Source organism: Etheostoma cragini, chromosome 4 (assembly GCF_013103735.1).
Source record: "Etheostoma cragini isolate CJK2018 chromosome 4, CSU_Ecrag_1.0, whole genome shotgun sequence".
Lineage (NCBI taxonomy): Eukaryota > Metazoa > Chordata > Actinopteri > Perciformes > Percidae > Etheostoma > Etheostoma cragini.
Genome location: NC_048410.1, coordinates 24290236 through 24305201, shown reverse-complemented (window position 1 = coordinate 24305201; position 14966 = coordinate 24290236). Strand labels below are relative to the sequence as shown.

Sequence of the window (14966 nt, the reverse complement as noted above, 5' to 3'; positions counted from 1 at the left end):
TGGAATATTAAAAAAAGAGTGACCAAAATGGCACGTCAAGGTTATAAGTTAGAATGTGTTTTCCCAACTTACAGTAAAAAACATTAAGATATTGAATGTACTGTCAAATACAGTATGTCGAAGAAAAAAATGGACTGAAATAATTGATCCATTGTTAAAATAGCAGGCCATTTATTTTCTGTGGATCGACTGACTGTTGCAGCTCTAACTGAAAGAAAGCGACACTCATCCCCCAAAATGGCATGTGTTGAGTTACTTTCATATAATGACAGACCAATGTCTTTATGTTTTCCACCAAAACAATTGGTTGGTGCTGTGTGTGTGAATGGTGAATGGTTCCTGTACTATGTAAAAAAACAATTTGAGAACTAGTTAAGTCTAGAAAGATCTTACGTGTCCTCTATAAATACATCACATTCAGTTAAAAAATGCACTTTTTCATGTTAAACGATGTAGGACAACAACGTATTACACTTAGAAGAAATGTGTTACTGGGTCATCAGCATAGTCTCAACAATACTGCACACCGATATCATAATACTTCAACAAATATCTGACTTATGTAACAAAACAAAACATGGAAGAGAAATTGTAAGAGAAAATGGTTTCCAAAAGAATTTTTTTTCTGTTTCATGCTTAAGTATTCAATATTCTACTGGTCAGCACTGACATTTAAAGTTGAAGCTGTGGAAAAGCCTTTGCAAAGGGAACTCATCTGGTCAAAGAAAGAGGTGTGCACAATCAAGTGTGCTTGCATGGGGGGGGGGGGGGGGGGGGGGGGATTAACTCCTAACATTTATCTAATAACAACAGTGGCCTCAGCAGTCCTAGTTTATATGTAATATTGTTGATACCCCATATGGGCTTGTGCTGTATACGGCCATGAAACAGGACAAACAGTCCCGTGTAATAGTCCCTGAGGTGTAACCCAATCTGCCCCAGTGTCTCTGCCCAAACACTGGGTGAGATTGCTTTAAACTGTAAGCTACTCTTTTCATGGAAAAAAAGATCTAAAATTAATCAGCGGGCTTGTTGTCCCCTCTTAAAGCCACAATAAGAAGGTTTTGGTGCATGAGGAGGGAAACATAAGAGGCTTTGGGGCCCGCTTTTATTAGAAGGATCTGACATCTACCTGCCCTCTCAAATGGCAGGCGATTTTGACACTTCTGGCACGCAAAGCAGCCGCACCAAAATAACCACGGCTCCTGGGCTGGGGGGCCACTCTGATTCAATGCTGTTTACCTCAAAGGACACGGCGAAAAACCCAGTAAATGAAATGCCTCTTTCTTCACAACAAATCACAGACCAATTTAGGTGGCAGCTTGAGTGTCTATGCAAGGACTGATTTCTCTCTTCATCTTTTCATTTTCCTGTTGTCATTTTCCACACGTATCATCTCCGAGACGGCTTGATGGACTCAATGTGTCGGAACGGCTTGTTCTCACATCCGTATCACTGCAGGACTCCCCGCAGTACAGCAGCGGCCTGTCAGCGCCAAGACTCCGGGCCAGATCTCACTGTGATGGTCAGTTGGAGATTCTTTTTTTATTTGGATACAGTTATCGTTTCCCATTTCCCAACTTGATTGGAGCTTAAAAGCCAAAGCAGCTCAGATCGTGCCGACATAAATCTCCGGGCCCATTAATCCGCCCTGGTGTCGTCTCTCGCACAGAACTGCCCAATCATGTCTGGATTATTAAATGAATGATATTCCGCGGCAGACACTGCAGATTTGATGTTGAAATAGGTCGGGGTGCTTTGTGCTAGCTGGTTGATTATTCTCATATGTGTAGGATATGAAGGAATTGCCTCAGACAGTTAAGAGCATGTGAGGTCTCTGGGACATTAACTCAAACGGTCTACTTTCTTTTCTTTTCTATTTTGCTTCACATCCTCCAACAAGCCTTTATTTCTGATGATCAATGACTGTGAGTAACATGATGTTGTTTGACAGTTTAACAGGGCACCAACTGAGCAATAACCAAAGAAACGTGGAAGAACCAAGCCTTGAATTTACATTTGAATTTCAAACATATTTGAATTAACCACAGGATACCATTATTAAAACGTGAAGACCACATTGGCACGTTGTTACAATCTCCCTGTCAAGTAATGGCTCGACCATGAATGTCCGATGAAATAAGAAATGAGTTGGTGTGGCCGGGTTGGCTCAGTGGGTAGAGCAGGTGCACACGTGTAAAGGTGCCTTGATGCAGAAGGTCCAGGATTTCGAGTCCTTTGACGAGTTCCTGCAAGTATTCACCCTCTCTCTTCCAGTTCACATCGAGCTGTCCTATCAGTTAAAGGGGGAAACCCCCCAAAAAATGCTATTTGTGCAACAACATTTGAACAGTGACTGCGACGAAAAAGGAGATCTTAGCGTCAATAACAACGACAAAGGTACCTGACTAAGCGTCTGTATTTTACGAGATGGGGGGGAGAATGTGTTGATTTGTGTTATTATGTGGTGTTCCAAGCAATTTGGTATTTCTATGGTAATTATATGCAACATTCACATTTTGTAAGATATCCTCATCGACTGTAAAGTAAACACCCCCATACTCTAAAGTGTCCATTTTTCAGGAGATGCATGTACATGTTGGGTTTAAGTCTGTCTCTTAGCAATTCTACATTTTTTGCCTCTTTTCTAATTGAAAGCATCACTTAAAGATTTTGGGTAACTCTCTACGTTGCGTCTGATGAGAAAATGAACTGTACTCTGTACATCCGGTTGAGTGAGTGAGTCTAGAACAGGTTTACCTACAGCACAAAATCTGTTGGGGGACAAGTAGCTGCAGCACTAACGGACAGCTTTGGAGTGGTTGGAAAGTTTAGCCTAGCCTTGGGTTTCACTTCTGTTAAAGGCTAGCAGTTTCCCCCTGCTTCCAGACTCTGGGATGAAACAACGTGTTTGTATTGGCTGGACGGAGATTAAACTGATAGAGAACCCAAAGATTGGTATCTGGAATAATCAGGGCCTTTCATGATGGATCGTACTGGATACAATGAATATGATCAAGACTTTATTTTTCTCTTTTACAGGCAAGTCATTAAGAACATGTTCTTATTTACAATGGCGGCTTGACAAGGGACAAAGCCCCTTAGGGGAAGGGAAGGAGGGCTAGGAAATGTACTGTGCTGTGATTAGTTAAATTCACCATGGGCAGCATTGGGTAAGCATTTTACCACGGGTATGCTACTGAAAAGGTTGAAGTATGAAAAACGATGTTAGTGTGCAGGACTGGGAATGGACGTCTGAGAAATGCAAAGATTCTCCCTTCTTATTCGTAAAGATCAGTGGAGAAAACATGAAGGGAGCAGCTTCTACTTCCTTCAGCTGGCACTGACGTATCAGCTGTCACTAATGAACATTAGCTGTGAGTAGCTTGCTGGTGGACCAAAATGAAGTTCTGGTGGAATGTGAAATTGTAGGCCTGTGATGTCCTCAGAGCTTATGCTTTTCTTAGCCAGGTCACCGTTGCAAATGAGAAACTGTTCTCAGTAGCCCACCTGGTGAAATAAAAGTTTAATAAAACATTTCTTTCCAGCACTATCATAGTGTTGGTTTGTCTACTGGTTAACCATACATTGTATAGGAACAGTCTAATTGCATAATAATTCTTCATACAAAATACAATATTCTACATTTTGGACTAACAACTACATCTGAACAAACCTTTAGTTGCATTGAGCGTTAGTATCACCAGGGAGAAAGTCAGTTAGATTTCACTAACCTCATTTCCCCCCACTCTCGTTTCAAATCTGTTGTTTCTGTATTCTTCTGAGAAGGATTTGTCCCCCCCCCCCTTCTATAACATAATTAAAAGATCTTCTGTCTTCCTTTAATTTGGGACTATAATATATCTTCTATTAATCCTCCCGTCTGTAGTCTCAGCTTCCTTCTTGGCTTCTTGATTTGATATTTTGGTCCTGGCTGATTTGATCTCGGGCGATTCTTTCAATCTCCTTCTCCACGATAATATCACCTCTTAAATGACTGATGCTATAATCCCCAGCATTAATCTCAGACTCTGTTTCTTAAGAAAATGTCTCCGTGGGGGAGGGGTGGGGGGAGGCCCCGGATAAACAAATATGTATTTTTGTTGCAGTCTGCTGAGACAACAGCCCTGTGCGGGTCAGGCATGGTTTTGATTTTAACTTCTGATTTCAATTCTGGTTCTTCCTTTCGATTCCGATTTCTTACCGATTCTTGATTCAGATTCTCTGACGGAGAGTTGAAACGGGTCACATGATTCAGTGGGGATATGTGGTTTGATCGTTAACCACACTAGAGTGTAGAGGCCGACCGATGTTATGATCTTGGTGTATTGCTTTGTTTTCTGTCCCTCCCTCTCTGGTTTTTGGTCCTGTCCTGTCTTGTCTCCTTGTGTTTGTGTCCTAGTTTTCCCCCGGTCTTGTGTTGTAGTCTCTATTTTGTGTTCCCTTGTGAGTGTCTGTATGTTCTGTTTCCTGTTTTAATTTGATATTGATATTCTCAAGTTTCACTACCTGCCTTGTGTTTCTTCCTAAAAGGAAGTTTTTCTTTGCCACTGTCACACTGAATGCTTGCTCTTGGGGGGAAATTACTGGAATTGTTGGGACTTTATAAATTATAGAATGTGGTCTAGACCTACTCTATCTGTAAGGTGTTGTGAGATAACTCTTATGATTTGATCACAGAATTGAATTGAAAAATATTCAGAATTTGATCCAGGTCATGTAAACTGCATATTCCGGTTGGATATTCCTAAGAAGGCCTTTTACCGATTTACAGCATTTTCCAATTAAGAAGTGGAATATTCCAGTATTATACTGGTTTGAGAAGGAATTTTAGGGCATGTATACATCACATTATGAATATGCACATGAGATTTCCTGCTTACGGCTTATGGTCAGCTCTGTGTTGCTGCGGTTACTGTAATCAAACCAACCAGCTGACAGTGTGAAAGGCTGAGTACCCGATAAGAAGAACCTCAGCTACTTTTAAATATTAAAGACTTGGATATCAACACATTTTTGGATATGAGCAAACATCGCTACACCAACCTTTTCAAGAAGCTAGTCAGAGGAATGCTGTGTTCACACGGCCCAACAAGTCCTCCACTGCTGGGAAACTTGGAAAAAAAACTATTAAATGTAAATGGAAGTATTACTGCAAATTCACCTTCCTTAGCCATGTAAACAACTTAGTTGGAATATTGTCTTTATCGGAATGAGGGCAAAAAACGGAATATTAAGTGCATGCAAACGTAGTCAAGGACACTTTGGAGCTCCAAACTTCAACATGTAACTGATTTACATGGTTGTGTTTTCTTTAACATCCTACTTGTCCTGATTTGTCCTCTAAAGTATTAGTGTCTTCTGATGACACTGATGATTATGATGGTGTTTTCAGAGTTTAAGTTTCATTTTTTCCCCGTTCTTTCTTTCCTACTTCTGTGTAACTGACTCAATGGCGTGTAGATAAAGGTTGGATAAATTAATTTTTTCAGTCAATGGACATCAACAAGAAGGAACGAGGGGACACGTCCTTTGCCATTCACCTTTATTTCAATGTTCTGGGCCTTGGTGGGCTCTTCTAGAAGACAGAAGCACGATAAACCCGCTAACTTCATACATGGAGCGAAAAACGGAGTGAATACTGGGGACATGCGGTACTTGCACACAGGGCGACACACAGCTTTAGGAATACAGTATAGAAAACAGTTAACAGAGGGAAAGTACAGGCAGACTTCAATTCCCATGATTCCATAATATAAAAATGTGGATTAGCCCTATCATACATCCTGGAATGAAGAACAGGGTACACACAAGAACACATGACAAATCAACAACTTTGACTAAAACAGAGCATTTGTTTTAACATTTAAACAAGGATCATGTTGAAAGCAGGTCTGTCAGTGGGATGAAACCCAAACTATGTGTATTGCTAACTTCTCTATTAATCAAAAGAGAGGGACATGTCAGAGGGGTTAGGTTGATGTGGAAATCAAAGTACCACAGAAGTGAGACCACAAGCAGTTAGTGTTTCCTTCAACAGCAAGACACAGCTTGTGTTGTCACTGACCCATTTATATGCGTGCCGTTTGACACCGATTCTTCAATGAGTAACACAGTTTCACTCTGTGTGGAAAGGATACATGGCGCTTTCTCACTGTGAAACGCAAGAACTTGGGACATTCACAAAAGTGGTAGTAGAGTGAAATGTATAGCTGGAGGCCATATGGGATTCTATTGACGCCATCCATCAGATGGCACCGAGACGGAGAACAAAGAACCGGCCCTATGGAGGTTGGAGTCAAAGTTGAAAGAAGATTTTAACATTTTGCTCGCCATCTTTTCCCAAATCAGAGCAGAAAGACAGCTGTTTCCAGAGACAAACCCAACTTTGGTGAAAAGTATCTGTTCACCCCAGACAACACTTCTTTCCTGTGATGCTGTTACTTGATGGAAAATGGTAACATTCCCAAACAGTGGATCGTAATCCCACAGGATTCATTCTGTTTTTACAGTTACATAATCATGCCATTCGAAATAACTTCAAACTCAGGCCTCTTATCAGAAATCTGTTAAAGGTTTGCTTTTGTCCATGTAATGTCTTTGTTGACCCATGTAACTCCTGATAGTGTTAGCCCTTTTGGAATTCATTCTGTTGATTTGATACTGTGTGTGATGTTAGTTGGGGGGGGGGGGGGGGGGGGGGGGGGGGGGGGCAGGCTCTAGCTCACCCAGAAAAGAGAGTGCGCCCCACGTAGGCTGAGTCATTGGCAGCGGCCCGGGTTCAAATCCGACCTGCGGCCCTTCAACCCCTCTTTCTCTCCCCCTTTCCAGTGTCACTATCAAATAAAGGGAAAAGCCCCCAAAAAATAATCTTAAAAAATAGTTTGGGCTTTATTTTATCTTTTCATATTTCAGTATTTTAGTTACTTTCTATTTTAATTGGATTATGCATTGGAGAGTTTTTCTTGCTTGCCTCTTTCAAATCATTTATTGATTATGTGTGTATTAATGTGTAGTATTTGTAACTGTGTAAACCAAAAAACTAAACTAAACCATAGGCTATTCAAGCTCTGGATGCTCAAACTATATTTGGGTATGTTGAGTCCATTTCCTTGACGTTACACTTCCGGGATGGCTGGAAATTCTGTTGGATGCACCTGGTATTTTCCGTTTCCCTCCGCTTTCTTTGTGTTGGAATTTTAAATTTGGTGGATTTCTGAGGACTCTGGTTACCTGGTCCTCAGATCTCTGCAGGGTAAATCCAGACAGCTAGCTAGACTATCTGACCTATCTGAGGTTTCTGTCGCGCGACTCTTTTGCTGTGGCTCTGTGCAGAGCTGACGATTCGGATTGGTTTATAATAATTTTTATTCATTTTACCAGGGGAAAAAAATCACATTGAGATAACATTCTCTTTTACAAACGAGCCCTGGCCAAGAAGGCAGCGCATAGAGGATACACTTTAACAGAAAGTAACACACAGGGATGAACAGGAATAAGAAATAAAAACAGAAAATCACATTTTAAAAACAAGCGCGAACTAATTTTGATTTAGGTAGGACTTGAATTCAGTATGGGAAATAACAACCTGCAGTTTTAACTGATTGTGCAGCCCATTCCATGAAGTAGGAGCGCTGTAACTAAAAGATGTTTTAGTTTGTGGAACATCACACAGGATGTTCTACTTGACCTTAGATTGTATTCAGATCTTCTAGAGTACAAGTGTAGTAAAATACAAAGGAGTGTGTCCAGCTATTGATTTGTACACAAAGGTCAACCAATGGTCGAGCCTTCTTGTGTTGAGTGAGGGCCAACCAACCATTTTCTAAAATATACAGTGATGGATAGAGTACTTGGCATGCATTATAAAAAAATTCAATAAATATTGCCATTAAACCAGAGCATGCTTCCCTCCAATCCCCAAATATGTTTTCCATACTGATGACACTGAGCTTGGTAAACCTGACTATCATGGCTTAACCAGCAGATAACTACACCCTGCCGAGTGTTTCACACTTATTCAATATAATTCAACTGCTTTTAAATTAAGCTCCTCGCGTGAAAAAACCTAGACCCTTTTACATCATATTACAGGCTAATTTGGAGAGATGAGAGGGGACATTGATAATGATCTCATACGTCACCGAATAATGGGACTTCTCAAAATGACAGAAGGCTGTTTGAGAAGTCAACGCTGGCTGAGGGATGTTCTTAGTTTTTTCCCTTCTTACTGAAATTACTCACTGTGTGCCCCCAACTACCTTATTTTTGACGATGCCTTGGATTGCCTTTGCTGTCTCACAAAAACCGTCAGCGTCTCACACATAAAGTGCTTAGATTATGCTCACTTTCAGGTTCATAATTATATTTAGAGGTTGTATCAGAAAAGGTTTGCATGCATGGTTTAATTTTTTATTTGTAAACATATTTTAGTTGTACTGCACCTTGCTGCAGCTCCTCTTTTCACCCTGTGTGTTGAGCTCTCTGTTTTAACTACAGAGTGAGACATCACACTTCTGCTCCATCTTTGTTGGGAGTTGCACGCTGCTAGCTTGTCAATTGTAAAGTATGAGAGCGTGCTACGCTAGCAGCTAGGTGAGCATTATAACATGTTACAAAGTGATGCACGTTTGTCTCTGAAGTAAAGGCTGGACTACAATAGAGCTGTTTGGAGCAGTTTGTGAAAAATGTTTTCTGTCAGTTGGGGGGGAACTTTTGGGCTTTTTCACTTTGTAAACATATTACATGCATACAAAAAGATACATAACACAATAAAGGAAAGGGAAATAGCCAAAAATCTTATTATGAACACTTTAAACATTTTGTTTGGTCGAGACGTCATGCAAACCCATTACCAAAAAAAGTCATATAACAGCATATTCACACCTTTAACAACAATGCAACAGCACATGTTTTTTGGCATACAGACACATGTGTGGCCTTGGTTATAACTTAATAACAAAACAGTCAACCACATTGCTTGAGACAACACATTCCCACTCCCATCTCGTAAAATACGGATGCTTGGTCAGGTGCCTTTGTCATTGTTATTGACGCTAAAGGTCTCCTTCCAATAACATGCGCTTGGTCGTCTCCTTTAGCGTCATACAACACGCGCTAGGTCGTCTCCTTTAACCTCATACAACACGCGCTTGGTCGTCTCCTTTAGCGTCATACAACACGCGCTAGGTCGTCTCCTTTAACCTCATACAACACGCGCTTGGTCGTCTCCTTTAGCGTCATATAACACACGCTTTGTTGTCTCCTTTAGCGTCACATAACACACGCTTGGTCGTCTCCTTTAGCGTCATACAACACACGCTTGGTCGTCTCCTTTAGTGTCATATAACACAGGCTCGGTCGTCTCCTCTAGCGTCATATAACACACGCTTGGTCATCTCCCTTAGCGTCATATGACACACGCTTGGTTGTCTCCTTTAGCGTCATAACAAAAGTCCTGTGTTTGACCCATTGCTAAAGCCCGTCTAGATGCTGCTCTCCTCGGAACGTTCTACACACACGCCGTAGGGTTCGTTGCATCAGACGCGGAGAGCCACTGTCCAAACATGGTATTTTCCGAGTTTGGAGTAAGAACGAGTTGCTTGAGAACATTCAGGGGTAATTTGGTAAATATTTAATGAATGTTTTGTTTGTAGTTTTGGATCTTAAACCAACGAGTAACAACCAGTGCCATTTGGATAAATCACAATATGACTTCAACACTAAAAAGTTCATTATGCATATTAACATACACCTGTATCTATTTCACTACTTCACTATTTCACTTAGAACCACAGTTAAGAGGCCTGGATCAATTGAGTGTTTTATAAGTTCTTCTCTAGCAGAACAGTGTAAAGTAAAGAGACTGCTCAATGTACTTTTCAGTCTTAGCGACAAGCAACAGAAAAAGTCCAGAGCAAAGACTGTAGACATTTCAAGTTGGACAAAAAGAAGATACAACATGTTTTGAATTTACTCCATATAGATGCAATCACCTGCCTGTCTTTCTCATTGTATTTGGGAGGCCGCTTTGCATGGCGTTCATGGTCACATCTGTGATTGTCTCACACTTCCGTCACATTTTAGCCTCTTTTGGATATTCTGGCCATATTTGAGTTTTAATTTTGAGGAATTAAAGCTTGATGAGCCTACATGGGGAATTTCTAGATGAATAGCATTGATCGGACAGCCTTGTGTGTTGCAAGTGTTTATAGACACAAAAAGGAACTATTACAGGAATGGAAAAAAAAACTGAAACATGAAGGAATGTGAGGGAAAAGTTGGACGTTGGGCCAGTCTGTAGGCATGGCTGCCTGAGTTCCCCCCTCTGAAAAGCTTTACTTCTTAGCAGTTTTCAGGCCCATGATCTAGTTGTCTTCATCACTGTCCTTCATGGAAACGCCTTGCATCCCTCCTTCCCTCACTGAGGCAGTGGCTTCTTCCAAGGTCAGCCGGTTTCTCACTGTCTCATACATCTTGCTGTTCAACGTGGAGTCCAGCACCCCTTGAAGGCGGAAGTCACGGTACTTTTTCTGTCACAAACAAACAAAACAGTCAGATGGTTTAAGATTCACCAGTGGTGGAATGTAAGTAGCAAGTACATCTACTTATTAGATGCAACTTGTACTTGTACTAGATTCTTTTGTTTTCGTGCCACTTTCTGCTTCTACTCCGATACATTGCAGGGAGAAATGTTGTACTTTTTCCTTCACTACTGTCATCTGACAGCTTTAGTTACTAGTTGGAGAGTATTTTTACAGTCGGCTATTAGTACTTTACTTAAGAAGAGGATCTGAATACTTCTTCCACCATTGAGTTTCACTGTAATAGTCTAAAAAGGGTCCCCATGTCATCTGAGCTGCCTGATCTCTAGTCTAGATCCACAACGTTCCACTTCCTGGATTGCGCTGGTGGCGGCAGATTTGTGCCGGATGTTGGGCAAGTGAAAAAATATTTATTTGCCCGAAGACCATTTTTACTGGTCCGAATACAGATTGTTTTTTTTAATGGGGGGGAAGAAAAAAAAAAAGTCTACAAAGTATAAAAATGCAACTAAAACGGCAGAAGCAACCAAAAAAAAACTGTGAAATAAAAGTTTAAAAACTTAAAAGTGTAATGTTTCTTTCTAAAAAAAGGTCAAAAGCGTCAAGCTCCAACTCAATTCCAACGTCACATTATAATCAGATTATTTAACAAGCATTCTCCAACGGGGGAAAAAGAACAATAACGTCACGATGTTGCCCCAATGCGGTGGTGGGTTGGACCCTGGACTGTCATTAACAGAGGAGTAGTGTCCTAAGGGAGCTGCTCCTACTCCTACACTTGCTTCAAGTTTTTGATATAGCAAATTGGTATTCCTATGTAAATGTTTTGGGACATATCAGGGAAATTGCAATACACTGTTTTGTTGATTTGCTGCCACTCACTGTTAAAAGCCTCCACTCTACCAGGAAGGCCAAAAAACAAAAAAATTTAACTGACAAAAACACCACACTGAGTGTGAATAGATGAGACAAATCCATTTTTACAAATAAAATAATAAATGTCAAACAATGTTGGAAACAGCAGTGAAATGTTATAAGGTGTTATAAAAGAGTCTCTTAACTTGATAACTGTGTCATTGATCCTCGGGTACATTCCCATAACATTGTATGTTGCTTGCATTGATATAAGTCGTTTAGAAATGTTAAGGGCAGCTGTTCCCACCTTGACAATCCTGATGAGGATCTTCAGCTGATATAGGTGGAGCTGCAGGTCCATACGGTCAGTCAGCCATGTCCCTAGCAGGTTCATAGTGCTGGTGTACCATTGCTGTAGACACACAAGCACACAGTACATTTCATCTATTGATGGTTTTGTTGAGCTTGTTAACACTTAGAAAACAGAAAACGTGAACATTTTAACACTCAAAACAATGAATCCATCGAAACATTCTCACTCCCATTGCATCAAAAAGCAACATTTGGTCAGGTGCCTACGCATGAAGTCTCCTTAAGGGTCTAGGGTCTCGGCGTCACTTTCTGACACTCTGGATTGGGACGTACGTTTAACAGACACACGAGACAAGAACGGCTAACACATTCTCATTCCCATCCCGTTGATTAGGGACACTAGGTCATCTGCCTTTGGCATTTGTTTTTGTGGCTAAAGGTCTGCTTTAGCATCATATCTAAAGGTGCTTGGTCGGGGCGGGTTGGAATCCATTGACTTTGCTCATGTGGTATTTGGCAGTGATGTCATCCTTGCAGTGTATTATCATGAATTGTTGAAGAAGAGGCCAGAGGGAGAAGGCTGACAAATCCTCAGCAGAGCAACGTCTCTGATCTGAATATGTTTATGCTGTGTCTCCATTAGAAAATAACACAGCACCAAGCGGGCAATTCTCTGTAGCAGAGGGGTGGTTCTGCTGCAGTCCAGCGGTACTCACACAGTTGTGCCTGGGAAGTTGTGAGGCCCCATAAGATAGTCCTTTAGGCTTTAGATTTATTTAAGTCTGGAGCATGGGCCCCAGGAAGCTGCAGCAGCCAATGAGGCGCCAGTCAATGGGGATCCTAATAAAGGGTAAGGCTTCTGATGCTCTTGGTGCAAAGCAGCATGTTCTACCATGGGCACTTGTCAATATCCAAGACAGGCAGTATGTGCCAGGCTGTGGTCCCTTTCACTATTTAATTATGAATACAACTGGTAAACTTATCAGCACTGCAGTACTGTATTTGTACTTTTTCTGCAGGATATGAACATGTTTGTCCTGTGTAAAACGAAACAAAAAGATTTAAACCCACTTCAAAACACCTTTGACATATAGTCAACTTCAATGACTTCATAAGCCAAACACCATGGCAACAACAAGGGTGTTCCAGTTCCTCAGGGATCAATAAAGTATGTCTTCTTCCATCACTTTATTCTTCTATATTTAGTTGTGTTTTCTCTATTACATGTGGTTTTCATATTTGCTTGGGATTTGCAGCTATGTCTTGTTGAATTAATGAAGATGTCTTACTTTGCTGAGCGTCACTAGTCACCGAGTTTCACTACTTGACTAGTTTTTGCTTTGCGACGCAATGGACACAATTCATTGAGCTCTCATAAGGTACTGAGGTAACACAGTGCGCCCTAGTCCTGTTACTGCCATTTACACAGGTGTTACAAGCTTCAACCTTGAAACTCTCCCACTGCTTTATTTATACCAGCCTTCTCTGAACAGGGAGCTCTGCGAGGCAATCGGAGCTCCGAGCACGGCAGCCATGCTAGAACACAGCCAAAAGGCTGCAGATGTTCCTCTGTGGGCCCTGACTGTTGCCAGTCTAATTGATGGATAATGATAAGCGGGGCTGATACTAATTGAAGCCGACTGACTTTCAACAGTCAGGGTCACAGCAGAATGGATGAGGGGCGGGAGAATAATGGGAAGAGAGATGAAAGAAAGGCTTTGTTTAAAAGGGCTGAGATGCCAAGGGGCCATTTATAAGTTGTACAAGACATTCTTGAAAGTAAACAATCATACTCTATCATACAGATTGAATATGAGCTCTATTATACCTCAGATTTGACAAAGTAGAAAGTCAAGGGTGTATTCTGCTCATTGCAATACATTAGCTGAACAGTTGTTCAACCACAGTAATCATGTTTATTGACAACATTAACAGGGTTGTAGATGTAAAGAAATATTCAAGAAAGAAAAACCAAGAATAACTAGAGACCATCTTGTGATGGGATCACACCAGCCGATGACGCGCATTGCTAGCGCTATCTCCACAACGCTCGGGGCTGTTTCCATTTCTTTAAACAAAAAATAAATCTTTTGAGGTGCTTTTTGAACATGGGCAGGAATGCGGGAGAGCGGACGTAAAGTAGTAGACTGTTCCAGAATGTGGGAGCATTTGCAGAACAAGTCCTATCCCAAAAAGTCTGCAACCTGGTGCGGGGGACGTCCAGCAGGTCCTTGTCAGAGGACTGCAGGGAACGTGACTGAGTATATAGATGGAGGAGATCTGTGAGTTATTGTGGGGAGAGTCCATTGGGAGATTTGGAGGTAAGCAGGAGGATCTTGATGGGGATATGTGACTTAACTGGCAACCGGTGGAGCTGTTGGAGGAAGGGGATGATATGCTCCCAGGACCTTGTGAGGGTTAGAACCCTGGCAGAAGAGTTCTGGACATACTGGAGTCTGCTAAGGGCCTTGTTGGGCAGTCCAGACAGAAAACCATTGTAGTAGTCCAGACGAGAGGTGATAAAGGTGTTGACAAGTGTCTCCGTTACTGAATGTGTGAGTGAAGGCCGGAGTCTTGAGATGTACATAGAATATTAAAGGAAGTTAGCTGTTCACACAACACAGTAATGTGAGCTAGTTAAATTCGCTGATACATGGTTAAACCTATTTGCTTGTACCAGTGTATCATTATGTGTACTTCGTCCACAGCAACCCCGGTCCCAAAACATCCCAAATAGAGAAGGAATGACGCAAACATTTTCTTTGTAAATCCTTACTCGACAAAAAAAGTTGTCCGTCAAAATTTTCTTCATAACCATTTTCAACGTGTAGCTTGCTAGCTTGAAGTTTGTTGATGCGTGGCAGTTTTCCTGGAAATATACTTCTGTTGATCCAGACTACACCAGCTGTAACTAGAGATGGTTCGATATCTTTTTTTGCTTTTCCCGATACCGGGTCTGATTCCTGAACTTGCAAATCGGCCGATAACGAGTTCTGATCAGATACCAGTGTGTTATATATTTTATTATGTTATAACGCATGTATACTACTACTATCCCTGTATGGATGTAATGTGATATTATTTGTTCAGGGCTTTATTATGTGGTATCAGATCGTTGTATAAACTCCAGTACTTCCCGATACCGATACCAGGGTTTTAGGCAGTATTGGAGGCAATACCAATACTGGTATTGGAACAACTCTAGCTGTAACGCCGAATCGGGCCAGGGCTTTTAAGTGTGTTTGTGTGTGGGGG

General features: G+C 41.4%; 1 protein-coding gene across 8 annotated transcripts in view; it reads right to left on the bottom strand.

Annotated features, from left to right (window-relative positions):
- Positions 1-9477: 9477 nt before the first annotated feature.
- Positions 9478-14966, bottom strand: part of cadpsa (Ca2+-dependent activator protein for secretion a) — a 218337-nt gene continuing 212848 nt past the window's right edge. For all 8 annotated transcript variants that reach the window (XM_034868944.1, XM_034868945.1, XM_034868946.1 and 5 more), the window contains 2 exons: positions 11707-11811; positions 9478-10532 (listed from right to left, as the gene is read on the bottom strand). In XM_034868944.1, the coding sequence (XP_034724835.1) occupies positions 10368-10532; positions 11707-11811 (270 nt within the window). In that variant the 3' untranslated portion in view covers positions 9478-10367. The remainder of the gene's footprint in view (positions 10533-11706; positions 11812-14966) is intronic.